Consider the following 27,412-nt stretch of genomic DNA (forward strand, 5'->3'; position numbering starts at 1 on the left):
CTTGTTTGGTTTCCTTTTCCTTTCCTGGAGTAGCCTAACTTCCTCTTTCCTTCCCCTTTCCTGGAGTAGCCTAACTTCCTCTTTCCTTCCCCTTTCCTGGAGTAGCCTAACTTCCTCTTTCCTTTCCCTTTCCTGGAGTAGCCTAACTTCCTCTTTCCTTTCCCTTTCCTGGAGTAGCCTAACTTCCTCTTTCTTTTCCCTTTCCTGGAGTAGCCTAACTTCCTCTTTCCTTTCCCTTTCCTGGAGTAGCCTAACTTCCTCTTTCTTTTCCCTTTCCTGGAGTAGCCTAACTTCCTCTTTCTTTCCCCTTTCCTGGAGTAGCCTAACTTCCTCTTTCTTTTCCCTTTCCTGGAGTAGCCTAACTTCCTCTTTCCTTTCCCTTTCCTGGAGTAGCCTAACTTCCTCTTTCCTTTCCCTTTCCTGGAGTAGCCTAACTTCCTCTTTCCTTACCCTTTCCTGGAGTAGCCTAACTTCCTCTTTCCTTTCCCTTTCCTGGAGTAGCCTAACTTCCTGTTTTGATGCCTTTTATCTATTTTTCTCTTATCCTTTTACGGTGTGACCTTTGTCCTCCGTTTCCCATCGTTTACTCTCCTTTTCACCTTATCTTTGGCCGCATTTGCCATTTTTTTCTTTTTATTGGCTTTCCTCTTCTTACCTTTACTTATACCTTCTCTTTGCGTTCAAGTCGTAGGAAGGAGGAAATACAAGCGAATGAAGGCTGCTTGTAGCGTACCTATGTGAGAAAGGTGCAAGAGCGAAGATGCTGGGTAATTAATTCTTTCATCAGGAAGTTGGACATAATAAGGATTAGCTACCATGAACCTGAAATGCCAGAATTTGCTCTTTACTACACTCCCACACGGCCACTGCGTTGAACGAAACATACGAGAAATTAATCCAGACAAGGAACGGTTTTGCCGGCGCCGGGCATCGAACCCGCGACCAGCGTAACGGGAGAGCCACTCCTTTACCAGTCGGCCAAAGAGGTACCCCCCTGGCTCCCTGGGTTATGGCCTTATAGGAGGCTCCCCCATCAGGCAAGTCAGCATTACAAACCAAGGAAAGGGTAAGAAGGTAAATAACAATAATAGTAAATTACCAATGTCTTGTAACATATTAAATGAAAAGCCTACATGAGTATGTGTAGAACCGAGAAAAGAAAAATGAAGCATATCAGTAAAATCAGCAGAGTAGTCCCGAAGACTTGTAGTATATTTATTTACATATTACATAATAGAGGCTACATATAAAAAAATATATATATGCCCGCCACTGAGGGATGTGTCCTGTAGTCACTTCAATGGCTGGTGAGTCCTAAGAAATTAATCATGAAGGAGCGAAGAGAATCATACCGCAAATAAGTAAAACAGTGGCCTTTGGGTCATCATTCGTGTATATTATGACACAAAACAATTCTTACTAATTTTCTGATACAAGGTGAAGAGTATTAGAAGAGTATGTCAATAGAATTAGCAGAATTATCACCAACAATCCCAATCAGCTGGCGGCGCCGTTGCTTCGCCGCGGCCGTCAACAAACACCACCCGGCTCACCTGTGTTGTTGACCCGCCTGTCCTTTACCTCTCTTAATCACCTTGGGCACCTCATTAACACCTTCCTTCCACTTAAATAACACGAGAAAACCACACACTCTACCTGGTTCTCCGTGTGTGTGTGTGTGTGTGTGTGTGTAGCAGCATCCAGTTCTTCAGCATCTCCGTATTCTCTCAGGTAAGGGTTTATTTGTATTTTTGTTTATTTAGGGCGTGTTGTTACCTGGTGCACGTGTTTTCTATGTTTTTTTGTTGGTAAGTAGTGGCTTGTGGCGTTCAGTGTGTGTTACGTAAGGGAGAATGTCATCAACGAAAAAAGGGAAGAACTGGCGGAGGAGGAAGAAAGAAGTGGAGAAGGATAAGAAAGAATAAAAGGAGGAGAAGAAAGAATATGAGGAGAAGAAGGAGAAGGCAGATTAAGAGGAGGAAGAAGCAGAAGAGGAGGAGGAGAAGGAGGATTAGTTACATAGGGATTCTCTAAAGCAGTGACGAGAAGGCAGAATAAGAGGAGGAAGAAGCAGAAGAGGAGGAGGAGTAGAATTAGTCATGTAGGGAGCCAGAAAGAGCAGTGACCTTAAAGAAGATAGGTAACAAATTGACAAAGAGCATAAGGAAAAAATTTGCCGGAGAAAGAGAGAGAGAGAGAGAGAGAGAGAGAGAGGCAATTTCCATAGATTGTATTTTGTCAGAGTATGTTAGGTAAAGGAAAGATGAAGTTAGGTTACTAGTACGTGTGAATGAGAATAAAGTGGATTAAAATGTATAGAATCGCACCCACTGGCTTAATGTATGCTTTAATCTGTCCCCTTAAGCTACCATTAGGAAGTACAGGCATTGTGACTTCACCCTTTTCTAAATCTAACCAAACCTAACATCCATTCATAAGTAGACATGGAACTCTACACTGAGTCAATAATAATATGAGAACCCTAAGTAATAACTGCATGGCAAACTGTTCAGTTAATCTAAATAATATCCACATACTCTCCCTTGATCTAACTTAACTTCCTGAGAAATCTTAAACTGGAGGTATTGATTTCTACATGTTAAAAAAGACTGTGAGAATGAGAAATGAAAAATAATAATAATAATAAGATGAAGAAAAACAGGGTATTTGAGGTTATGTAAGACTGGGATAGGGAATATTAAGTTATAGTAATTTAGTTAAAACCATTACATTCCTCTTTTCAGGCATGACGAAGTGATAGACAAGATGATGTGTTCTCTGTGGGGGAGGCTGCCAGGGGTGTGCGGGGGTGCATCACGCCCCCACCTGCAGCTCCTGTGCCCCAGCCTCAGCCTCCCCACACCTGCCCCCAAACACCTGCCGTCCACACCCGCCACACACACCCATCATGGCATTAAAAGAACGTTCTGTACAAATTTTTATTCATTGTCACCATTATCGGAGTTTGGTGTGGCGAGAAAAGGGAGGGGCATGTGGGCAAAAGGAGGGTGTGTGTGGGGGGTGAAGGGGGTGAGGGGGATCAGTCTAACAGCTCCCCGACATATGTTCTGGGAGAAGGATCCGAAGGGTGGCTATGGCAAGGAGGTGAGGACAGAGTATTGTTTCTTGGTTGTTTGTTACAGCAGATTTATGACTTCATTTTTTGGTTTTGTTGTTACTCCGTCAGAACACTAGAAATATACTCTTGTTTTTCGCTCATGTAGTAGAATTACCGTAATATGTTCATTGCTTATCTTTTTATATTCTATTTGTCCTTACTCCTATAGCAGAATTATTAATACATTTATATAATGCCTATTTTTTATATTCATGCAATTTTTGTTTGATTTTATCCTTAATGTTAAAATATGTAATGAATTATTTTATGGTTCTATGATGTGATACAATTTTTTATGCATCTAATGTATCTATATGTCATAACTTTTTTGTAATATTAGTTAAATCGAGTTTTTATTGCAACTCAATCAAGGTAATTATTTTTCACTGTCTTTCTTTCATCGACAACTTTTTTTACTTACATTGCTGTTTAAATTTATAGACTGCATTATACTACTTCTCTTTTTATTCGGTATATTTAGATTATGGTTATGGTCGGTATTATAAGACACTCGCTTCTCACATCAGCTATTTCTAAAGGTCAAAGAGGGGGTCAGCCGTGTTCTAATGTGTGTTTCTTTAGCTTCACGGTACAGAGGAAGGGGCAAACTACCACCAGGGTCATAAAACTACTCCTGGAAATGCCCACAACTCCCACGAAAGCCTTGTCAAATAGGTCATCTTGGGCGGCGAAATGTCTTATAATACGACCCTATATCCAGTCAACACAACACAGCTCCCACTACAGGACTTCTTCCCCCCACAGATAAAGAAGAGCCACAAGGAGCTGATACGCGACGGCCTCAAGGAACTGCGGCAGGAGATGTCCAAGTGGCAGGAAGAGATGAACGATAAGTTTGACATGGACCCGATATTTGTCCTGCCGGGTGAGTGTCGACCTGAGCCCCACCTGATTTTGTGTTGGAGGGAAAAGAGATGTGATGAATTAAGTTGTCATGTTGGAGGGAGAAAAGACGTGTTGCTGTGTTGGAGGGAAAAGAGGTGTGATGAATTCAGTTGTCGTGTTGGAGGGAGAAAAGACGTGTTGCTGTGTTGGAGGGAAAAGAGGTGTGATGAATTGAGTTGTCATGTTGGAGGGAGAAAAGACATGACTGATTGAGTGAAGTGGATTTTTTTAATATTTTTTTTATAGCACAGAGAGCAACTCAAGGGCAGCAAAAAGAAAGTGCAGAAAAAAAAAGCCTACTAATTGTTGCTCCCACAAAGTGAAAAGTATAGAGTGGCCAAAAGAGAGGTCAATTTCGGATGGAGAGGCATCTTGATAGACTCTTCTTTGTGTTAGTCATTATATTACTTTTTTTCTTTTACATCAGAGGAAGCAATCAAGAGCAAACATAAAAAACAAAGAGGAGGAAAATGCCTGTAAAACTACTGCTCCAAAAAAGAAAAAGTGGTAGAGAATTCAAAAAGCTTATTAAAAAGGGGATTCTATTTATTTCTTATTTTATTTTTTATTTTATTTTATTTTTTTTTTTTTTTTTTTAAAGCAAGGGAGACAGCTCAAGGGCAATGCAACAAAAAAGGATGAAGATGATTATGATTAGTTTAGGTTCTGTTTTATTGAGTCACTTTGGTGTTTTTTTATATTGAATGGAATGGATAGAACGCAGACGCTAAGCCAGGTAAACCTTTCTCTCGGCAACGTCAACACTGTCTTCCCTGCGCCAGGTGACATGCATAAGGTGTGGGTGCTGGACCGGCAGGAGGCGCTGGACAAGTTTGTGGTGACGTGCGACAGTGACCACGGCGAGGGCAAGAGCTCCGCCTCCCTCACCCTCTCCCCCAGCGGTCACGGCCTCTTCTCCGGCGAGCTGTGCACTGAGGTGAGGCGCTTTTGGTGTGTGTATGTGGGAGCAGGAGTTGTTGTTGTACCATTATTATTATTACCCGGTATTGTTATTATTATTATTATTATTATTATTTCTTTTTTCCTTCTATATTCTCCTCTAATTATCCTCTTTTCCTTCTCTTCTCCTTGTTCTTTTTCTTCTTGTTTGTGTTCTCTATATTCAGACATCAGTGTAGTGAAGGGGTCATAATTTTAACTTCATTTAGCACATATACATTTGTTAGCCTTTCTGAAACTACAAAAAATAAACCCATCACATGATGCTAGAACAAATAAAACTGGTCAAAAGATAAACAAAGTTGAGGTCAATAATATACTGCCTTGTTAGTTGTTACTACTTCCGACGCTCTGCTCCCTCCAGGGGGTGGCCGCAGCAGAAGTGTCTCCATCTCTCCCTGTTCTGGCACTCCCTCTCAGCACACTCAATCCTGCTACTTCCAACTCTCTCGCTCCAATACTCGCACACCCTATTGATCCACTTCACAGGTGCTCTTCCCCTGACACCCCCTCCCTCAATCCTTCCCTCATACACTCTCTTCACAAATTCATTCTCCCCCATTTTCATCACATGTCCATACCATCTACTTACATACTCTTATTTTTTACTATTTAATATTTACTTTTTCCTTCATTTTCTGCACAGGTTCCTAAAGATGGGAGAATAACGAAGGCCGGCTACTGCAACTTGAAGTCCATCAGGCCGAGGGTGAGTACGAGAGCACATCCAAAACACAACAAATGATAGACCGAAGCAGAAATTTGTTCGACATGATACACAAGTTTTTTTTTTTTTTTTTTTACAGTAGAGGAAACAGTTCAAAGGCAAAAACAAGAAGAAAACAAAAGAGCCTGCTGAAAAAAAAAAACACTTACTTTGCTCCACTGTGTCCACCCAAAATTGACCTCCCTTTTGGCTACTCTTTACTTTTTACTTTTGTGGGAGCGGCGAGTAGCGGTCTTTTTATTTTTAATTTTTATTTATTTATTTATTTATTTTTTACTCTTTTTGTTGCCCTTGAGCCGTGTCCTTTGATGTAAAAAAAAAATATTAGCCTCTTACATTGCTACACTGTTAAGTATGTAATTCTAAGCCTTACTTGTTCCTCCCTCTCCTTCTTTTCTCTTGTATTCTTCTTAATCTTTCTCATCCTTGTCCTCTCAATGCTCTACTTTCCCTTTACTTTCCTCTTCCCATTGATCTTTTTCTTCCTCATCCCTTTTGCTCTTCTTCCCTTTCTCCTTCCTCATCCTTTTCCCTTTAACACCCTCTCTTTCTTCTCCCTTTCTCTTCCTCTCTCTTTCCCTTTTCTCTTCCTCCCCTCTAACCTAATCTTCCTCTCTCCCTTTTCCCTTCCTCTCCCTTTCCCCTTTCTCTTCCTCTCCTCTTCCCTTACCCTCTAACCTAATCTTCCTCTCTCCCTTCTCCCTTCCTCTTCCTTTCCCCTTTCTCTTCCTCTCCTCTTCCCTTCCCCTCTGTTTAACCTCATCTTCCTCTTCCCTTTAACATCCTCTCTCCCTTTTCCCTCCCTCTTTCTCTTCTTCTCCTCTTCCCTTCCCCTCTAACCTAATCTTCCTCTATCCCTTTTCCCCCTCCTTTTCCTCTCCCTTTTCCCTCCCTCAACCTCCTCTCTTCCCCCTCAGTTTATCCTCTTTTTCCTCCCCCCACACCAACAGAAGTCCTTCAAGCGTGAGGTTTACCACAACTGGATCGACTTCAACATGCTGGAGATCAGGCTGCGCGGAGACGGGCGATCCTACCTCCTCAACATCACCTGCTCCGGCTACTATGACCTAATGTGGAACGACATCTACACCTACCCCCTCTACACCCGCGGCGGCCCCCACTGGCAGCTGACCAGGGTAAGGGGGTGGTGGTGGTGATGGTGCCTTCTGTACCATGAACCTAAGGAAACACTCATTAAAACCCGACTGCTCTGCCTTTCGGCCTCTGGAAATAGTTGATGTTAAGGGTGGAAGCTTCTGAAAATACTTCTTCTCCCTTTCTCGTCCTCTCCCTTTCCCCTTTCTCTTCCTCTCCTCTTCCCTTCAACAGCCTCTCTCCCTTTTCCCTTCCTCTTCCTCTCCCTTTCCCCTTTCTCTTCCTCTCCTCTTCCCTTCAACAGCCTCTCTCCCTTTTCCCTTCCTCTTCCTCTCCCTTTCCCCTTTCTCTTCCTCTCCTCTTCCCTTCAACAGCCTCTCTCCCTTTTCCCTTCCTCTTCCTCTCCCTTTCCCCTTTCTCTTCCTCTCCTCTTCCCTTCAACAGCCTCTCCCCCTTTTCCCTTCCTCTTCCTCTCCCTTTCCCCTTCCTCTTCCTCTCCTCTTCCCTTCAACAGCCTCTCTCCATTTTCCCTTCCTCTTCATCTCCCTTTCCCCTTTCTCTTCCTCTCCTCTTCCCTTCCTCTCTGTTTAACCTAATCTTCCTTTTCCCTTTGACATCCTCTCTCCATTTTCCCTTCCTCTTCCTCTCCCTTTCCCCTTTCTCTTCCTCTCCTCTTTCCTTCCTCTCTGTTTAACCTAATCTTCCTCTTCTCTTCAACATCCTCTCTCCCTTTTGCCTTCCTCTTCCTCTCCCTTCCCCCTATCTCTTCCTCTCCTCTTCCCTTCCTGTCTATTTAACCTGATCTTCCTCTTCCCTTTGACATCCTCTCTCTCTTTTCTCTTCCTCTCTTCTTCCTTTCCCCCCTATTTAACCTCCTCTTCCTCTTCCCTTTAACATCCTCTCTCCCTTTTCCCTTCCTCTTCCTCTCCCCTTTCCCTTTTCCTCATACTCATCTTCTTTTCTTCCCTTCCCCAGATCCCGTTCTCCAAGTTCATCCTGAGCAGCAAGGGGCGTGTGCAGGACAAGCAGTCACCCATGCCCCAAAGTCAGGTGGTGTCCGTTGGCATCTCCGCTGGTGACCGCTCCAATGCGCCGTTCCGCCTCGAAATCGACTACATCGGCGTGTACAAAGACCCGGACCACACCGAGACCTTCGCCTACGAGATGTACACACACGAAAAGTTCATGCTCGGCTCGTGAGGGGGCTGCGTGTGCATGTGTGAGTGCGTCTGTGTGTGCAGTAGGCGTAGGGTGATGTTACATGTAAATACGGTGATGTGACGTGCTAAAGACTCAGGACGCAGTGTAAGTATGTCTCCAAGATGTTTACCTGTGGCCCAAGGAAGGTGATGTGTAAGGTAGCTTGGGTTGTACAGGTGTGTGTGTAAATACTAGTTATGATCCTGTTGTTATGTCTTGATAGTTTACAGATGCAATGCAGTGTTGATATGACTTGTTAGATGGGCATTGAGGTGCAGGGCAAGTTATAACTACATTTAAGCAGTAGTGTAAATATAGTCGAGTGGGAGAGACTCATAGCCTGTCCAACTCCATAACGGAAAATAAGGACGTGAAACGAAGAAGGAAAAGAAGAGCAGCATAAGTAAGGACTCAACCAATCATAAATGCAAGCCAGATGGATTGTAAAGAGACCAAAAATGTTAAAGGTTAATGATCACAAGAGCGAAATATATTATAAATGAACTAGCAAAAACTGGATAGACCTGTAACTGTCTGGAGCCTTATGACTGAAAGTTTGCATGAGGAAAGTAATGTTTGTAAAGAATATGGAAGAAAAGGTTAAGTAGTTTAAACGTTGATTCGAATCCCCACGCTACCACCTGGGATTTTTCAGTCACTGCCGAGTGGCCTAAGATTACCCACATGCTGTCCTGAAGACCACCCATCAACCCGGACTTAAGGCCTATATCAAGGTTCATAGGCATTCTTTCAAGTACTCAGTCTGCTTTTTTATGAACTGAAGGTAATTTAATGTACAGACAATGTATTAAACCCCAGCCAAATAAGGTGTCTGCCACTGATATTTTGTACAATCCTTGGAGAGAAATACACTGCGTTGATTTTATTTCTGTATTTCTTTTAAGTGTGACCATCCCTCCTCCTTCCCCTCACTGAGACAAGATTGATGCAGGCTTGAAAACAGCTCCATCGATCCTGGTGATTTTACTTATCAACTTATATACCTGACACCTTGCTATGTTACCTGTTCCACCCTATCCCATCCTGCCCACTTCATAATTACTAATATACCTGACTTCCCTCATACATCATATACCATACTTTGTTACTGCCCAGCCTTGCCTATCTCCTTGCCAACCCACCCTGCCTTACCCTGCCCTGTCCCATGTAAAATAAGAGTTGATAAAGTCTTAGGTAAAAGCAACCCTGATTTCATTGACTAGACACTCGGACAGACGGACAAACTTGTTAAAACTGAAATCCTTCGTTCTCATGAGATATAATATTCCTCTGATTGTATTATTGACATTTTCCGCAAAACCCGTCATAAAACCAGGTGAAAACAATACCCGCTCCCCTCCACGACTAGCAATAGAAACAGCTGACAAGGGGAGGGGAGGGGGTGAGGGGGGAATTTAAGTTTATTTACATTAATCATTCTTAGAAATACGTTATTCATATTTTACGCAGAACCAATCACTTGACAATGTAAAAACAATACCATCTTGCCTCCTTAGCTGATAATAGGAACAGCTGACAAGGGGAGGACAGGAAAGGGCTGCCAGAAATTGCTTGAAGTTGCCTGATATTATTTTTCATGATAGTACGAAAACCAGAGGAAAACAAATCAACTACATGAACTATAAACTCAGAAGGAGGTAAGAGTAATCCAGAAGCACCAAGCAACCAGACACAGATACGACAATAATGAATAAAACAGTGAAAAACAAGCAGGAGTCGAAAAGGAACCCCGTTAGAAAGGCAGACGCCAGACAGACAGACGAGGCCACAACCTTCTGCTGCCGCCTAAAGGATCCTGAAGGAGGTTATTACATATCCTTCCTTCACCTCCTGCGCCTGTAGCTTGTGAGTGTCGCCTTTATACCTTATCTGTACGCCCTGGAAGACATACTGGTGGTGGTAGGATATATATTAACTGTGTAGGATAGTGTGGTTAGATGTATGCAAGGAGGGCAGGGCATATCCTTAAACATTAGGATTTCGTAGGATTTGTGAGGATTTCCTTGGGTAGTTTTATGTTTATTATACTCTCTGGTGGTGGTGGTGATAGGGTGTTAACTGCTGTGTAAAGAGAGCTATGGGGTGTGGTGGAAGCTGTTAGTCTTTTAGGGGGCTAGAAAAACATTAGAAAAAAATAGTGCCATATATGGTTGTTGTAGTGGTTGTTTTGTGGTTTACTTTTACCCGGTGGTCATATTATTACTAGTAGTGTATTGTAGTGGTGTGGGGTGTATCGTGAACGTGTGATAGTAGAGGTCTTGTTGGTCACTGGAGTAGTAATAGTATTGTGGGGGGTGTTTCTAATAAATATAGCAGGGTAGTAGTAGTTTATGGTTGTTATTGGGGTTATGGTAGTAGTAGTAGTAGGTTGTTATTGGGGTTATGGTAGTAGTAGTAGTAGGTTGTTATTGGGGTTATGGTAGTAGTAGTAGTAGTTTATGGTTGTTATTGGGGTTATGGTAGTAGTAGTAGTAGGTTGTTATTGGGGTTATGGTAGTAGTAGTAGTAGTTTATGGTTGTTATTGGGGTTATGGTAGTAGTAGTAGTAGTTTATGGTTGTTATTGGGGTTATGGTAGTAGTAGTAGTAGTTTATGGTTGTTATTGGGGTTATGGTAGTAGTAGTAGTAGTTTATGGTTGTTATTGAAGTTATAGTAGTAGTAGTAGTAGTTTATGGTTATTATTGGAGTTATGGTAGTAGTAGTAGTAGTTTATGGTTGTTATTGGGGTTATGGTAGTAGTAGTAGTAGTTTATGGTTGTTATTGGAGTTATAGTAATAGTAGTAGTAGTTCTGTGTTGTGATAGTAGTTATGTGGGGGTATGTCATGAACTTGTGATAGTAGAGGTACAGATGGCCAATGGGGCAGTAGTAGTGTGGGGTATGTTTGGCATAGGTACAAGAGGACACCTTCATACATAATATACCTGACTGGTTTGTTCTTTGACTGCCTACTCCTCTGTATTGTGTATAAACTACCTGCTTCACTGTACAAGTCATTCATTTGGTGTTCTGTCCATTTCCACAGAAGAGGAAGAGAGACACAGTAGCAGCAGGACCTGGAGTGAGTGTGGCCCCAGCAAGAGGATGTAGGTGAGTAAGCAGAGGGAGGGAGGGAGGACAGATGAAAGGGAAGGGAAGGGAAGTCTGTATTTCTTTTTCTTTTACAGCAAGTGAGACATACCAAGAACAGTTAAAAAATATGAAGAATAAAATATGTCTGCAATGTGCCAGTCAAACCAGGAACAGTTAAAAATAAAAGAATGAGAAATATCTGGAACGGCCCGCTCACCGTTGCCAGATTATTGTACTCAGAGCCGCGTATTTACTGGTTTCTGGCCCATAACTGTTGCCTCTTATGTCTGCTGATTTCTGACCCCAAAACTGCTTTCATCACCCAAATAACTGCCTTCATATATGGTTATCGTTTAAATGATTAATTATTGGTACTTTCATCACCCAAATAACTGCCTTCATATATGGTTATCGTTTAAATGATTAATTATTGGTACTTTCATCACCCAAATAACTGCCTTCATATATGGTTATCGTTTAAATGATTAATTATCGGTACATACGAAGGCAGTTATTTGGGTGAAGAAAGCAGTTTTGGGGTCGGAAATCGGCAGACACAAGAGGCAGAGTATGACATTCTGGCAACGTTGGGGGCAATCAGTAGAAAAGAGAACCCGAGAAATATTCCAAAAGATGGTGATCAAAATGAGTTCTGGCGGTGTTGTCTTGAGGCACCAACATTATTATTATTATTATCATCATTATTATTATTATTATCAGTATAGTTTCTGGTTTTGTTGATATTATGAATGGTGTTATTTAACCCGGTAGCAGCGACGGGCCAAATTTTTGCCATGATATAAACCCCCCAAAATAGATGATGCATAAACTGATCACAAATGCGTTGATATATATTATGAACTGGTTTGTGTGAGTGATGATTTTTTCTCATTTTTCTCGTTTAGAGGGACCTTTAAGAAACATGATCCCCGCTGCTACTGGGTTAATTAAAAATGTCTCCGTACTGTGCAGCCTGTCTTGATAGGTTAGAATGGAGGACTAATCTCTTATGATGCAGGAGCTATATCACAACTATAGTGTATCCTCCCAACTTTACCTTACCCATTCTTTATTTCATGTCCACCAGCATATTCAGCGTTAGGGTGTGGGCATGTATGTGAAAAATACTTGAATCTCACAGGAGCATTTGCTGGCAGTAGTATAATAAAACCATGAAGGGGTATTATAAAAGGCTAAGGGGTTCAGCTGCATCCATACTGTATACCTTTTTTTTTGTACTATTTACCTGTTTATTATTTTACTATGTACTAGGCCTATATAGGTAATTGCCGAGAGGAGGTAGTCAGTGTTTTGTGAGCTCGGTCCATCTGCCTCCTAGTCAGTGAGGTGGGTAGGTGTAGGTGCAGGCAGCTGTAGTGTGTCTTGTGCTTGTAATTACAGAGTCGTTAGCATAGTCCACCAACCCTTATGGCCTGCCGAGTGCTTATCCAACCCTGACCCTAACTAGGTTTTACTTTAAGATGTCTGTCTTGTGAGTAGAATAGCTTGATAGTCCCTCCCTCTCCCTGCTATAAGAAACCCTCAACCCCAACTAGGTTTTGTTACTTTGAATTGTTTGTCTTGTGAATAGAACACCTTGATAGTGTCCCCCCACCACACCTCCACAAAATTAAATGAGTTCTATCCCTGTATTTCTCCACCCCAACCAGTTAGACTATTGTTACTCTGAAATGCTTGTTTTGAAGTGCATACTCAGTTTCTTTTGTCTCATATTTAAAGTAGTCTAGCTATGCCATTGCCAGTAATATTGGAAGAAAGGGAATCAGGGGAGCTCTGTCAGAGGTTTCGTTATAAAGGTTCATAGTTATTATAGTGTTGTTGGGGCAGGTTGTAGAGCAAGTCACTATACTAAAGAATGTCACTGTATACTTTGTTAGATGTCTAGAGTCCAGTGGTGACCTGCATAGCATTCCAGGATTACACCATTCCAAAGAGTTACCTTTTATTCCATTTTGCTACATCAGGAGAGGTAGAGGCATAGATAAATAGACAGTTAGACATTTTATTGAATACAGATCAACTATTACATCACACAAGTCAAACTACAATGAAATAACTTCACAATGATGGTTCTATTGATGCAAAGAAACTTGTAATCGAGGAATAAATTTTCTCCTTTCATACAATGCTGATTCTTAGAGCAAAATGATGTGAGAAGATTCATACAAATACTTGGCTAATTTTAATCTTACTAGTGTGTGCGAATTGTGCATATAACAAGCCATGCATTCTTAGTTGAATGTTGAGGAATTTTAGTCTGTGAGAAGTATATTTTTGTGGTAAACTAGTGCATATTAGTCTAGATGATTAACGTGTATTGGCACTAGGAGTAGGACAAGTAATGCATCTGTGGTCTGGTCATTACATAGCCACTGTTGTCTCTGTGGCAGGCACGGGAGGTCTTAGTAGAGAGAGAGACAAACAGACCCACACGCCCGTCCGTCCTGTGTGTGTGTGTACAGTCAGTGTGTGTACGCCTCCATGTCCTGCCTTGATTGTCCGTGTGTGTGTTCCCGCCCTGATGTGCGCGTGGATGTCCGTCTCGGTCACTCTGAGATGGTCTACCAGCCCCTCGTAAGCGCCCTCCACCACCACCACCACCACAACAAGCACCACCACCACCACCACCACTACAACCACCACAGTCACCACCATCCCCTTTAGTGCCTTGGTCTTGTCCCCTTCCTGTTGTTGTTGCCAGTTGTCTGAAGTTATTAACTTATTTATTTTCTATAGTTTCAACAGTAAAGGAGGCAGTTCAAGGGCATGATAAGAGAAGAAACAAAGTAAAAGCTTGGTGGTTTGTCTTCTTTTCTAGATAATATTACAAACTATAAAGTCCACATGTATCCTTTGTTGTATAATCACACACTGTACTGCCTGGGGGTTGGGATGGCATGCTCCTTCCTTCTCCTTTGTTGTTTACTTGCGACAATAAACTATCAATCAATCAATCAGTAACCTCATGGTATTAAGGATGATGCAAGAAGAGATTAAAGCCTCTAAAAGTCACCCACAAGATCAATGACCATAAAGTACTAATCTCATTGATGGTGAAATGAGGGTGATTAAGTAATGAAAAGTTTGGAATTCAAGTAGACCCAAAGATGAATGACCACTGCTACCCTGAGAAGAGGAGGAGGAGGAGGAGGGGAAGGGAGGGACTAGGGGCATGCGGACAGATTGTAAGCATTGACAGTACAACACATCAGCACAGCCAATCTCACACCACCCTTGGCAACTTATCATTATACTGGTGATAGTGGTGATGGTGGTGCTTGTGTGTGTGTGTGTGTGTGTGTGTGTGTGTGTGTGTGTCTCCAGCATGACGCAGCCGTGTGTAGTGGTGTTGTTTTAGGCACCCCATCGCTTCTGTAGCTCCTCGTAGATATCGTCTTGGGTGTGTTTCAGCAGCTTGGCGTTTCAGAAGGTGACTCCTAACCTGTCATTGCAAGGGTGGAGCCTCACACTCTACTCTTTTGTTTGTAGGGTTGGTTTGCTGATTTATATAACCTTCATGAATAAATTGCTTAAATCACTTTTTTGGCAATTTCTAGATTTTTTGCTTAATCAGTTTATTATATGATGCAGATTTTAGTATAGCTGCCTTTGTTGTTCCAGGATGTCAGTGTTACTAAATTGTCTTATCTTCCTTTATTACAAAACTACCTAGAATATGAGTTTTTTTTTATTTCCTGAAAAGTAAAAAAAATGACTTACGTAGTTTGTATACGAAGGTGACAATATGCATCATTCCATTAAATAAGAAGGAAAAAAACTTAAAAATTTGAGCCAAGGTGTAGAATTCTCATTTTTCCCTTGGTGTAAGTACAAATCAGCAAGCTTCCCCTCTCTGTAGGACTTCAAGTAGAGCAATGTGTGACTTGTGGTTTAGCTTGGCGGAAACTTTGAAGACATTGCCGGCTTTGTTATCCTTGCTGCTGGTGGTGCTGTTGCTGCTGCTGTAGTTGTTTGGTTGTAGTTGACCCTGTTTGCCCTTCGCTCCTTTGTTCACTGGCTGTTGACGATGAGACTTGTTTGCATTTTGTTTTGTTGTACCTGAAGTGTTATGTTTAGTTATACGTGTTGCTGAGTATATAGTTTTGTGTGTGACGTTTTTTCATATATCTGCATTACTTATCTTAATAGTACCTTGTGATGTGATTGACCACTGCACATTTTATTACTATTATTATTTGTTCCTTTCAGTCTGTTTTTTTGTTCTGTTCCTTCCTTTTGCCGAGTCTTGTTCCAGTCCTTTTCATTCTGTTTTGCTTCCTTCCTTCCATTCCCTAAGTCTTGTTCCATTCCTTTTCATTCTGTTTTGCTTCCTTCCTTCCATTCCCTAAGTCTTGTTCCATTCCTTTTATTCTGTTTTGCTTCCTTCCTTCCATTCCTTAAGTCTTGTTCCATTCCTTTTTATTCTGTTTTGCTTCCTTCCTTCCATTCCCTAAGTCTTGTTCCATTCCTTTTATTCTGTTTTGCTTCCTTCCTTCCATTCGCTTAGTCTTGTTCCATTCTTTTTATTCTGTTTTGCTTCCTTCCTTCCATTCGCTTTGTCTTGTTCCATTCCTTTTATTCTGTTTTGCTTCCTTCCTTCCATTCGCTTAGTCTTGTTCCATTCCTTTTTATTCTGTTTTGTTTCCTTCCTTCCATTCCTTTAGTCTTGTTCCATTCCTTTTATTCTGTTTTGCTTCCTTCCTTCCATTCCTTTAGTCTTGTTCCATTCCTTTTATTCTGTTTTGCTTCCTTCCTTCCATTCGCTTAGTCTTGTTCCATTCCTTTTATTCTGTTTTGTTTCCTTCCTTCCATTCCTTTAGTCTTGTTCCATTCCTTTTATTCTGTTTTGCTTCCTTCCTTCCATTCCTTTAGTCTTGTTCCATTCCTTTTCATTCTGTTTTGCTTCCTTCCTTCCATTCCTTAATTCTTGTTCCATTCCTTTTCATTCTGTTTTGCTTCCTTCCTTCCATTCCCTAAGTCTTGTTCCATTCCTTTTCATTCTGTTTTGCTTCCTTCCTTCCATTCGCTTAGTCTTGTTCCATTCCTTTTCATTCTGTTTTGCTTCCTTCCTTCCATTCGCTTAGTCTTGTTCCATTCCTTTTATTTTGTCTTGTTTCCTTCCTTCCATTCTTTTTGTGTTTTTTTTCCACTCCTTTCATTGTTTTTGTGTTTGTGCCCTTTTTGTACCCTGTTTCTCATGGCACTTTTTATGCATTTTTCCATATCAAACTATTTTTCCTCCTCAGGTTTTGAGGGAATTTACTGACCTGTTCATGGCTGTTTTCATTCACAGCTAAAAAAATGCTCACTTTTCTTTAGAGGGAGAGCCTGAAGGAGTTTTTTTATGGCTGTTTTTATTCACAGCTAAAAAAATGCTCACTTTTTTAGAGAGAGAGCCTGAAGGAGTTTTTTTGTGGCTGTTTTTATTCACAGCTAAAAAAAATGCTCACTTTTTTTATAGAGAAAGTGCCTGAAGGAGTTTTTTTGTGGCTGTTTTTATTCACAGCTAAAAAAATGCTCACTTTTTTTATAGAGAAAGAGCCTGAAGGAGTTTTTTTGTGGCTGTTTTTATTCACAGCTAAAGAAATGCTCACTTTTTTTATAGAGAAAGAGCCTGAAGGAGTTTTTTTGTGGCTGTTTTTATTCACAGCTAAAGAAATGCTCACTTTTTTATAGAGAAAGAGCCTGAAGGAGTTTTTTTGTGGCTGTTTTTATTCACAGCTAAAGAAATGCTCACTTTTTTTATAGAGAAAGTGCCTGAAGGAGTTTTTTTGTGTGCTTTTTCAAGTAACACAAGGTTTCCTCATTAAGACTTTTTTATATTTCATCATTTCTCTTGGGTTGGACGACAGTTCCCTGGATTGATACATTCTCTGACTGATCTCTTGCATGTGCTTTGAGTAAATATATTCATCTTTATCACTCTATTTTATCACAGTCAATAACAGTAAAGATGATTCTCCTTTTCATTCAAATCTTCAAATACTTATCAATCCTCCTCCTCCTCCGGCCATTCACAGTCATCTCGCTCCCCCTCAGAGTCGCATCAAGTCGGAGAGCTTCGCCCTTGAGCTGCGTTCCCCCAGCATGGTGTCCTTCGAGTCCAGCAGCGACAGTTATGAGGTGTGGAGTCCCCTGGGGTCCGTGTGTGGGGGCCGCGGCACTGTCTGGCTGGCGCGGCACAAGCCCACCAACGCGCAGGTCGCCCTCAAGATATACGAGCTGGACAAGTGTGAGGATGAGTTTGAGCTGATACAGGTAAGGAAGGAGCAAGTGGGACAGGTGTGGGATGAGTTTGATGTCATGCGTATTTTTTATTTATTTATTTTTAAGATTGATGAGCTGGGCAGGTGTAGTTAGTTCTGTGGGGATCACGTTTCTTAAAGGCCCCTCTGAGCTAGAAAAATGAGAATAAATCATCACTCACGCAAACCATTTCATAATATATATCAACGCATTTGTGATCAGTTTATGCAGCATCTATTTTGGAGGTTTATATCATGGCGAAAATTTGGCCCGTTGCTGGTACACGGTAAAGCCACAAATTTGGCCCGTCACTGCTACCGGGTTAAGGTGGGAAAGAGGGATTCGGAAAGGTGTGGGATGAATTCAAGGTCAGGAAGGTCAAGAAGGATAACTTTAGATTTGTGTATTGTACGATGCTCTAAACTATTTCTTCCAGACTGTTTTTTGCTCTGTTCCTCCCATTCGCTGAGTCTTGTTCTATTCCTTTTATTCTGTTTTGTTTCCTTCCTTCCACTCCCTAAGTCTTGTTCCATTCCTTCCATGTCTTGTTTCCTTCCTTCCATTCCATTTTTTTGCTCCATTTCTTTCATTCTGTCTGTTTCCATTCTTTCCATTTTTCTGTCTTCTTTCCTTCCTTCCATTCTGTTTTTTTTGCTCCATTCCTTCCAGTCCATCACAATATTTTACCCTCCCAACACTTCTCTCTCCTCCACCAATACTTCTCTCCACTTCTCTCCTCCACGAACCCTTCCCTCTCTCTCCGCCACTTACACTACTCTCTCCTCACTAACCCTCACACTTCTTTTTCTACCACCAACAATTCTCTTTCCTCTATACATCCATCACTCTCCACCACCACCTACTCTTCCCTCCACTTCTCTCCTCCACCAACCGTTCTCTCTCTCTCCTCCGCAGCACGAGATCCGCACGGTAAGACAGCTGAGGCACCGCAATGTTATCCACTACCTCGCCTCGTTCACGGTGACGCAGCAGCTGTGGGTGGTGATGCCCCTGCTTGGCTACACCTCCGCCTCGCGCCTGGTGGCCACGCACTTCACCGACGGCCTGCCCGAGCCTGCCCTGGCGCTGGTGATGAAGGAGGTGCTGCTCGGACTCTCGTATCTTCACTGTAAAAGAATTATTCATAGGTAGGTGTTTGTTTTGTTTATTTGTTTTTGTTTTTTCTTTGTTTTCGTTTCTTTCTTGCCTCTGTCCTTCCTGAGTATTTTTTCTTTCTTTTTTTTTCTTTGTTTTCTTCTTGCTTCCTTCGTTTCTGCCTTTTTTCTTTCTTTTTCTTTCTTTGTTTCCTTCTTGCTTCTTCGTTTCTGCCTTTTTTCTTTCTTTTTCTTTCTTTGTTTTCTTCTTGCTTCCTTCTTTTCTGCCTTTTCTCTTTCTTTTTCTTTCTTTGTTTCCTTCTTGCTTCCTTCTTTTCTGTTTTTTTTCTTTGTTTCTGTTTCTCCTGTTTTCTTTCCTTCCAGTTTATTTTTTCTTTCTTTTTCTGTCTTGCTTTGTTTCCCTCTTGTTTCCCTCCTTCCTGAGTATATATTTTTCTTTCTTTTTCTTTGTTTCCTTTTTCTTCTTTTCTGGATTTTTTTCCCTTTTTTGTTTCCCTCTTTCTTCCTCCTTTCCTGCATACATTTTTTTTCTTTTTTCCATCTCTGTTTCTCTCCTGTTTCCTTCTTTCATGTGTATTTATTTCATTCATTTTCCTTCCTTTCATTGTTTCCCTTTTCCTTACTTCCTCCTCTCCATTCTGAGTATTTTTTTAATCTTTATCTTTCTTCCTTCCTTATTAGAGTTATCATGATAATGGTGAAGATGAACAGTAATTAGTGACCATTTAGATTGTGATGAGAAAGAGTTATGTCTGCCACCACCACCACCACCTCCCTCACCATAAAAAAAACACCACCACCATTACCATACCACCATTCACCACCACTATAAAAAAAAACATTCACCACCACCACCACCACCATAAAAAACACCATTCACCACTTCCCTCACCATAAAAAAACACCACCACCATTACCATACCACCATTCACCACCACTATAAAAAAAAACATTCACCACCACCAGTACCATTCACCACCACCACCACCATAAAAAACACCATTCACCACTTCCCTCACCATAAAAAAACACCACCACCATTACCATACCACCATTCACCACCACTATAAAAAAAAACATTCACCACCACCACCACCACCATAAAAAACACCATTCACCACTTCCCTCACCATAAAAAAACACCACCACCATTACCATACCACCATTCACCACCACTATAAAAAAAAACATTCACCACCACCACCACCACCATAAAAAACACCATTCACCACTTCCCTCACCATAAAAAAACACCACCACCATTACCATACCACCATTCACCACCACTATAAAAAAAAACATTCACCACCACCAGTACCATTCACCACCACCACCACCATAAAAAACACCATTCACCACTTCCCTCACCATAAAAAAACACCACCACCATTACCATACCACCATTCACCACCACTATAAAAAAAAACATTCACCACCACCAGTACCATTCACCACCACCACCACCATAAAAAACACCATTCACCACTTCCCTCACCATAAAAAAACACCACCACCATTACCATACCACCATTCACCACCACTATAAAAAAAAACATTCACCACCACCCGTACCATTCACCACCACCACCACCACCACTCCCATCGTCCAGCCGTCAGGCTGCAAGGGGAGCCACATCCTCATCGACAACAACGTAGCGTGGTGCTGAGCGGTTCATGCACCACCCCATCAGCGACACCACCCGCTACAAGAAGACCGTCCATTGCTACCCCCTGCAGGCGCGATTCAACCTCAACTGGACCAGCCCCGAACTACTGGCGCAGGTACTCCCTTTGTTTTTTTTTGTATGAGGGAAGTTTATTTACTCACTGATTAACTGTTAGATATTATTTCTCAACTGGGCACATGTCAGCGTTCCCAGATTGTCGTACTCAGCCTCTTATGTTTGCCGATTTCCAACCCCAAAACTGTTAGATATTATTTCTCAACTGGGCACATGTCAGCGTTCCCAGATTGTCGTACTCAGCCTCTTATGTTTGCCGATTTCCAACCCCAAAACTGTTAGATATTATTTCTCAACTGGGCACATGTCAACATTCCCAGATTGTCGTACTCAGCCTCTTATGTTTGCCGATTTCCAACCCCAAAACTGTTAGATATTATTTCTCAACTGGGCACATGTCAACATTCCCAGATTGTCGTACTCAGCCTCGTATGTTTGCCGATTTCCAACCCCAAAACTGTTAGATATTATTTCCCAACTGGGCACATGTCAGCGTTCCCAGATTGTCGTACTCAGCCTCTTATGTTTGCCGATTTCCAACCCCAAAACTGCCTCCTCGACCCAGATAACTGCCTTCAAATATAGTTATCGTTAAAATGGTTAATTATTAGTGTTTCTTGGCAACAGTTATGGGTCAGAAGCCGTTAAATATGCGGCTCTGCGTACGATATTCTGGTAACCGTGGCACTGTATTTATTTTTGTGGTTTATTGATTGTTGTTTTTTATTTTACCTCAACTGGAAAGTCCTGATTTGCTGGTACAGATACCTTATTTATGATGGATTTTTGTGTGTGTGTATGTGTGTTTATTTATGTATTTATTTACTGGTTGATTGGTTGGTAGGTGTTTGGAATGGTTCTGTTATCCTCTTTTTGGTAGAAGGATGACTTTTTTTTTTTTTTTTTCACTTTTTATTCATCCCCTCATCCATCATCGCCATATGACCACAGCAATTCCGGCACCATGACTGGATACTACAATCATTCCATCAAACTGTCAATCCATCGGTCAGTTAATCAGTCAACCAATCAGTCATCCCCTCTCTCTCTCCCTCTGGCCAGGACCTACACGGGTATAGCGAGAACAGCGACGTGTACAGTGTTGGCATCACTGTGTGCGAGCTGGGCAATGGCGAGGTGCCTTACCGTGACATTCCCTCCACACTCATGCTGCTGGAGAAACTGGAGGACCGCGTGCCATACCTCTTCGATGCCTCAAACTGTGCGCAGCTGGCGGAGAATGGCCAGGGTAGGTTGGGTTATGCTGGGGCGGAGGGGGAGGGGGAGGAGGTGTCGACTTGGTTGGTTGTGTGTTGTGTTGTGTTGTGGGAGGAGGTCTTTGTCTGTTTCCCATGTTGTGTGTGTGTGTTGGGGAAGGTGTTTTCTGTTTTGCTTTGTGGTTGTGTTGCTTTTGTGGTGTGTTGTGTTACTTAGTTGTGTTTCCGGGCAGTCAGTGGAAGGAAGGAAGGAAAGAAAGATAAATGGATGGATACAAAGGAAGGAGGGAAGGAGAGATGGATGGTTAGAAAGAGGGAAGGAAAGAAGAATGAATGAATGAATACAAGGAATGACAAATAGAAGAGATGGATGGATAAAGGAAGGAAGGAAGGAAGGAAAGAAGGATGAATGATCTGTTACAAAGAAGGAAGGAAAGTAGAATGGATGGATAGAAAGAAAGGAAGGAAAGAGAAATGGAAACAGACAAAGAGGGTAGGAAAGAAGAATGAGTGAATGAATACAAAGAAGGAAGGAAGAAGGAATGCAAAGAAGGAAGTAAAGGAGGAAGGACAAATACAAAGAAGGAAGGAAGAATCAGTGCAAAGAAGGAGGTAAAGGAGGAAGGATAAATGTAAAGAAAGAAGGAAATAAAGGAGGAAGGATAAATGTAAAGAAAGAAGGAAGAATCAATGCAAAGAAGGAAGTAAAGGAGGAAGGACGAATGCAAAGAAAGAAAGAAAGAAAGAAAGAAAGAAGGGTTTGGGGGGAGAGGCTGTAGGGTTCATCTCAAGGGTGATATAAATACTTCCTCCAACGATTAATGAATACAAAGAAGGAAGTAAGGAGGGGAGGATGAATGCAGAGAAGGAAGGAAAGAAAGAAGGGTTGAGTGAGGGAAGAGGCTATAGTGCTTATCTCAAACATATCACAAACACCTTTAGCAACACTATTTCCACCCTCACAGGCATGACCACAGACTCAGGTGTCGGGGGCAGCGTCGGCGGCAACCTGACAAGCCTGGCTATCACGCAGCGGCTCTTCACCCAGGCGGCGCACGACTTCGTCTCCCGCTCCCTGGCGCGCTACCCGGAGGAGCGACCCTCGGCGGATGACCTGCTCAACCACCCCTTCATCCGCCAGACCAGGAAGTTCAACCACACGCTCCCACAGTACCTACATCCGGTGGTCCCCCTCAACCAGCAGACTGAGATTGGTGAGTAGAGGAAAAGATGGATGAGAGATGGATGAAAGGTTATTTTTCTCTCTATCTCTCACTCTCTTTGATTCATGAAGTTGTTGTGTTCTCTTTTTATTTTTATTTATTTATTTATTTATTTATTTTTTTTTTACCTCAATCAGCACTTTATTCAGTATATATTGGTTAAGTTTCCATAAAAAATAAATATGTAGACGTAAAAATTAAATAGACGAGGGATGACTTCTTTATTTTTTCTTTCTTTTTTCCTCTTATTATTTCTTTTGTCCCATTAATGATTTTGTTTCCTCTTTCTCATTTTTCATCATCACATATTTTTCTCGTTCTCATTCATCAGGGTTGCTTCTCTTCTCTCCCCTTATATTTCTTTCTCATTCATTTTGCCTTGGTTAATTCATCCTTGTCATTCATATTCCGTCACTCAAAACTCACTTGACGTTACTCCTTTATACTGACTAACCTTTACTTTTCCTTTTTATCTTTTATCATGACATTTTTTTTCTCTCATTCATCAGGGTTGCTTCTCTTCTCTCCCTTTATACTCTTCTCTCATTCATCATGGCTTGGGTTAATTCTTTCCTTTCATTCATTTTCTGTCACTCAAAACTATCCTCGACGTCACTCCGTTATACTGACTATGGACATCTTTTTTGTTTTTTTCTCCAATTTGCCAGTTTTTTTCTCCTTTTTTTCTTTTGTCATGTAAGTTATGATTTTATTTCCTCTATCATCTGTCATCACGATATATTTTTCTCCTTCATCAGGGTTGCTTCTCTTCTCTCATTCATCATGGTTTGGGTTAATTCTTTCCTTTCATTTATTTTTCTTACCTCAAAATTTTCTCCTCACTGTCACTCCATTATGCCGACTAACCTTTACTTTTCCTTTCGTCTCCCTTCCCAGGTGAGGCCATACCTGACCTGCTGGAAAGGACCCTGGAGGAGACGACCCTAAACGACGAGGTGGCATGGGACTTCTAACACACAAACACACAAACACATAAGCAACCGGAACAAGGAGAACAGAAGTGATGCCTGGCGGAGCTCAAACTATCCACTGTTTACTATGGCTGTGGCTGTGTGTGGGGTGGGTGTGGGTGAGGCTGTGTACCCCTCTCCCTCCCTTCCTCCATCCCTTACCCATCCTCTCCTGCCTCCTGACCCCTTCTAGTAAGTCTCGGTCCAAGTCTGGTAGTTGGTGACGGAGGTAGTTAGTTGGGCGTTAGCGTTGCCGGGCGGTAGAAGTTGTTGGGTTATTGCGATTGTTTCCGTAAGATAGATTTTGTTTTTGTTGTGTGTTGGAAAGGCTGTGATGGGATGGCTGATGATGGATGGGGAGAGAGAGAAGGGAGGGAAAAGGAGTAAAGGAAGGAAGGGATGGAGAGGACTAGGTAGGAAGAGAAAAGAGAAGAAATTGGAGAAAAAAGAAAGGAGAGAGCCCAAGAATTTTCGAGATATGAAGTGGAACAAGGGGAGAAAAGAGGGAAGGAAGGAAGGAAGGAAGAGAAGTAGATAGAGACAGAGACAGAGAGAGAGGAGGGAATAGGAGTGAAGGAAGGGAGGAAGAAAAAAAGAGAAGAAATATGGAAGAAAAAGAAACTAGAGAGCCCAAGAGTTTTCGAGATATGAAGTGAAACATGGGGAGAAAAGAGGGAAGGAAGGAAGAGAAGTAGGTAGAGACAGAGAGAGGAGGGAATAGGAGTGAAGGAAGGGAGGAAGAGAAAAGAGAAGAAATATGGAGAAAAAAGAAAGGAGAGAGCCCAAGAGTTTTCGGGATATGAAGTGAAACAGGGTGAGAAAAGAGGGAAGGAAGAAAAATAGGTACAGAGGATGCTATGGAGGGAAAAAAAAGGAAGTAAAGAACATGATAATTTCTGAGCAATAAAGTGGAACAGGAATTACAAGGAATGAAGGATAAAAAAAGGAAGATAGGAAGGAAGATAAAAAGAGCAAAGAAGGGAAGGAAGGACAAAAGAGAAAGATAGAAGAGAAGAAAGGATAAAAAGGATAAAAGGAAGAATAAAATAGAAGAGTGGAACAGGAATAGCAAGGAATGAATGATGAAAGAAGGAAGACAGGAAGGAAGATAGAAGAGCGAAGAAGGGAAGAAAGGACAAAAGAGAAAGATAGAAGAGAAGAAAGAATAAAAAAGAAGAAAAAGGAAAGGAAGAAAACTGAACAGGGATGAGGATTGCCTAGTCATGTCACAAAGTAGGTCATGTCAGGTCACCCACACAAACACGGAGGTCAAAAAAATCATTCCTGGAGGGTGTTCTCAGGGGGGGTCAGGGGCCATGCACGGAGGGTCAGGTCAGGTCAGGTCAGGGTCACACTACAGAATGAAGTCGCTGGAGAGGAAAAGGGTGACAAAAATGATATGCTAATGATTAAGTAAGATTTCTTGTGTACAAACTTGTAAGTGATGAAGAATATATTGTAAATGAAGATGATTGATTTTTTTTTGTATCATTGTTCTTGTTGTTAGTATCATTGTTCTTCATGTTCTTGTTTTTCTTGTTCTTGTTCTTGTTAGTATCATTGTTCTTGTTCTTGTTTTTCTTGTTGTTCTTGTTAATATCATTGTTCTTCTTGTTCTTGTTTTTCTTGTTGTTCTTGTTAATATCATTGTTCTTTTTGTTCTTATTTTTCTTGTTCTTGTTAGTATCATTGTTCTTGTTTTTCTTGTTGTTCTTGTTCTTGTTAGTATCATTGTTCTTCTTGTTCTTGTTTTTCTTGTTGTTCTTGTTCTTGTTAGTATCATTGTTCTTCTTGTTCTTGTTCTTCTTGTTCTTATTATTATTGTCCTCTATTTCTTCACACACTTCTTTCTACTCACTTTTCTTCTTTATTTTATTTTATTTTTATTTTTTCACAACTAATCACAATATTTTTTCTCTCCATACATTTCTTTTTCACCCAATTTTTTTCTATACATTTTTTTATACATTTCTTGATCCCCACTTTATTTATTTATTTATTTTATTTTGTCCCCAGTCTGCTAACTATATATATATCAACCTCTTTTTTCTCTTTCTCCATTTTTTTTTTTTTTTTTTTTGCCAGAATATTATGACGTGTTATCCCGTGTGCTGAATATTCTTGCTCCTTCCACTAATTAGAAATGTGAGGGAAGCAGGAGGAAGGGGAGGAGGAGGAGGAAGAGGAGTTGGGGAAGCGTGAGGCAAGGGAGGAGGAGGGAGGGAGGGAAAATTAATGCAAGTGGTGAAAATAAAAATAAAAAAGTGTTGGAAGGTTTGAAAGGAGGAAGAGATGGGGGAGGAGGAGGAGGAGGAGGAGAAGGGAAAACGTAAGAGTTGAAAAGAAAGCTAAGGAGGGCTGGTGATAGGAGGAGGAGGGTGTGGGTGTGAAATTCAAAAATACTAGACAGGAAAAAGAGGAGGAGGAGAAAGACAGGAATCATATAATGATGGAGATAAAAAGAGATAGAAGGAGGAGGAGGAAGAATTACAGAGAAAGAGAAATACGAAAGGCGTGTGAATGGAGGAAGTAAAACTAATATAATATTGTAATTCAAGTCCAGCAGAGCAGGTCTATGACACTGACCACGACGTTAACTACAATAATGAGCTCGTTCTAGAAGAGCAAGTCTATGACACTGACCACGATATGCTATATTGAGCTCGTTCTTGTTGAAGAAATCAACCCCCCCCCCCGCGTTCTCCCCTTTCGTCGGCCTCCCCATCCTGCACAGGACGGTGCAGACTCAGGAAGCGGCGCCGAGGGTGAAAGAACAGCAAAGGTTAGCGCTGGAGCACGAAACCAGCAGCTGATGATGATGTAAAATGGAATGGTCTAGGAGGAAAAATAAAAGTTGGAAAGGTATGGGATTACAGAGGAGAAGGAGGAGAGGAGATGTAGGAGGATGACAGGAGGACAAACAACCAGGAGGAGGAGGAGGAGGAAATGAAGAGAACAACCCATAGGCAAATGATGATGGTGACGATGATTTAGGAAGAAGAGGAGGAGGAGGAGGAGAGGCGGTTGACGCTAGAGATATATATGAGTAGGAGGAGGAAAGGAGGGCAAACAACCAGGAGGAGGAGGGGGAGGAGGAGAAGATGATGTAGAGAAAAAGTGAAGTGGTCTAGGAATGAAGGAGAGAAAAAAGAAAAAAGAAGAGGAGGAGGAGATGAAGTAGAGAAAAAGTGAAGATGTTAAGCTAATTGGGCGATAGTTTGAAGCAACTGACCTGTCCCGCTTTTTGAAAATCGGCGACACATTAGCTACTTTCCATAGCCTCGGCACATAGCCAGTATTTACAGACATCTTAAAGATGTCGGGTTTTTTTTTTCTCTCTCTCCTAGACCTAGGAGAGAGAGAGAGAGAGAAAAAAAAAAAAAGAGGAGGAGGAGGAGGTGGAGGAGGAAATTAATATTGGAGCAAGGAGTTGTACTCAGTGACCCACTGACCGACATCTTTAAATGTCTGTAAATACTGGCTCTGTGCCGAGCTTATGGAAAGTAGCTAATGTGACGCCGATTTTAAAAAAGGGGGACAGGTCAGTTGCTTCAAACTATCGCCCAATTAGCTTAACATCGGTTATAGGCAAGATGCTGGAGTCCATAATAGCCAGGAACATTCGGGAGCATTTAGAGAAACATAGCTTAATTCACGACTCGCAGCATGGGTTCACAAAAGGTAGGTCATGCCTCACCAATCTCTTGTCCTTCTACAATAAAGTATTTGAGGCGGTAGACAGAGATGAAAATTATGATGTAATCTATCTTGATTTTA

At 41.6% G+C, this 27,412-nt stretch overlaps 1 protein-coding gene and 1 pseudogene across 1 annotated transcript; both read left to right on the plus strand.

Moving 5' to 3' along the window:
• Positions 1 to 1,529: 1,529 nt before the first annotated feature.
• LOC126992750 (complex I intermediate-associated protein 30, mitochondrial-like) lies at positions 1,530 to 8,892 on the plus strand. Its single transcript, XM_050851565.1, has 7 exons — positions 1,530 to 1,731; positions 2,745 to 3,105; positions 3,884 to 4,004; positions 4,807 to 4,961; positions 5,631 to 5,693; positions 6,662 to 6,847; positions 7,782 to 8,892. The coding sequence occupies exons 2-7, from the start codon at positions 2,767 to 2,769 to the stop codon at positions 8,004 to 8,006; spliced, it is 1,089 nt and encodes a 362-aa protein (XP_050707522.1). The 5' UTR covers positions 1,530 to 1,731; positions 2,745 to 2,766; the 3' UTR covers positions 8,007 to 8,892.
• A 4,619-nt stretch (positions 8,893 to 13,511) lies between these two features.
• LOC126992757 (STE20-related kinase adapter protein alpha-like) lies at positions 13,512 to 25,107 on the plus strand (annotated as a pseudogene).
• Positions 25,108 to 27,412: the final 2,305 nt, after the last annotated feature.

This window comes from Eriocheir sinensis, chromosome 7, assembly GCF_024679095.1.
Source record: "Eriocheir sinensis breed Jianghai 21 chromosome 7, ASM2467909v1, whole genome shotgun sequence".
NCBI classification, from domain to species: domain Eukaryota; kingdom Metazoa; phylum Arthropoda; class Malacostraca; order Decapoda; family Varunidae; genus Eriocheir; species Eriocheir sinensis.

Coding starts and splice junctions, on each gene's coding strand:
- LOC126992750 (XM_050851565.1), top strand. CDS start 2,767: ATGATGTGTTCTCTGTGGGGGAGGCTGCCAGGGGTGTGCGGGGGTGCA. Junction 5,694..6,661: donor TGAAGTCCATCAGGCCGAGG/GTGAGTACGAGA, acceptor CCACACCAACAG/AAGTCCTTCAAGCGTGAGGT. Junction 6,848..7,781: donor CCCACTGGCAGCTGACCAGG/GTAAGGGGGTGG, acceptor TCCCTTCCCCAG/ATCCCGTTCTCCAAGTTCAT.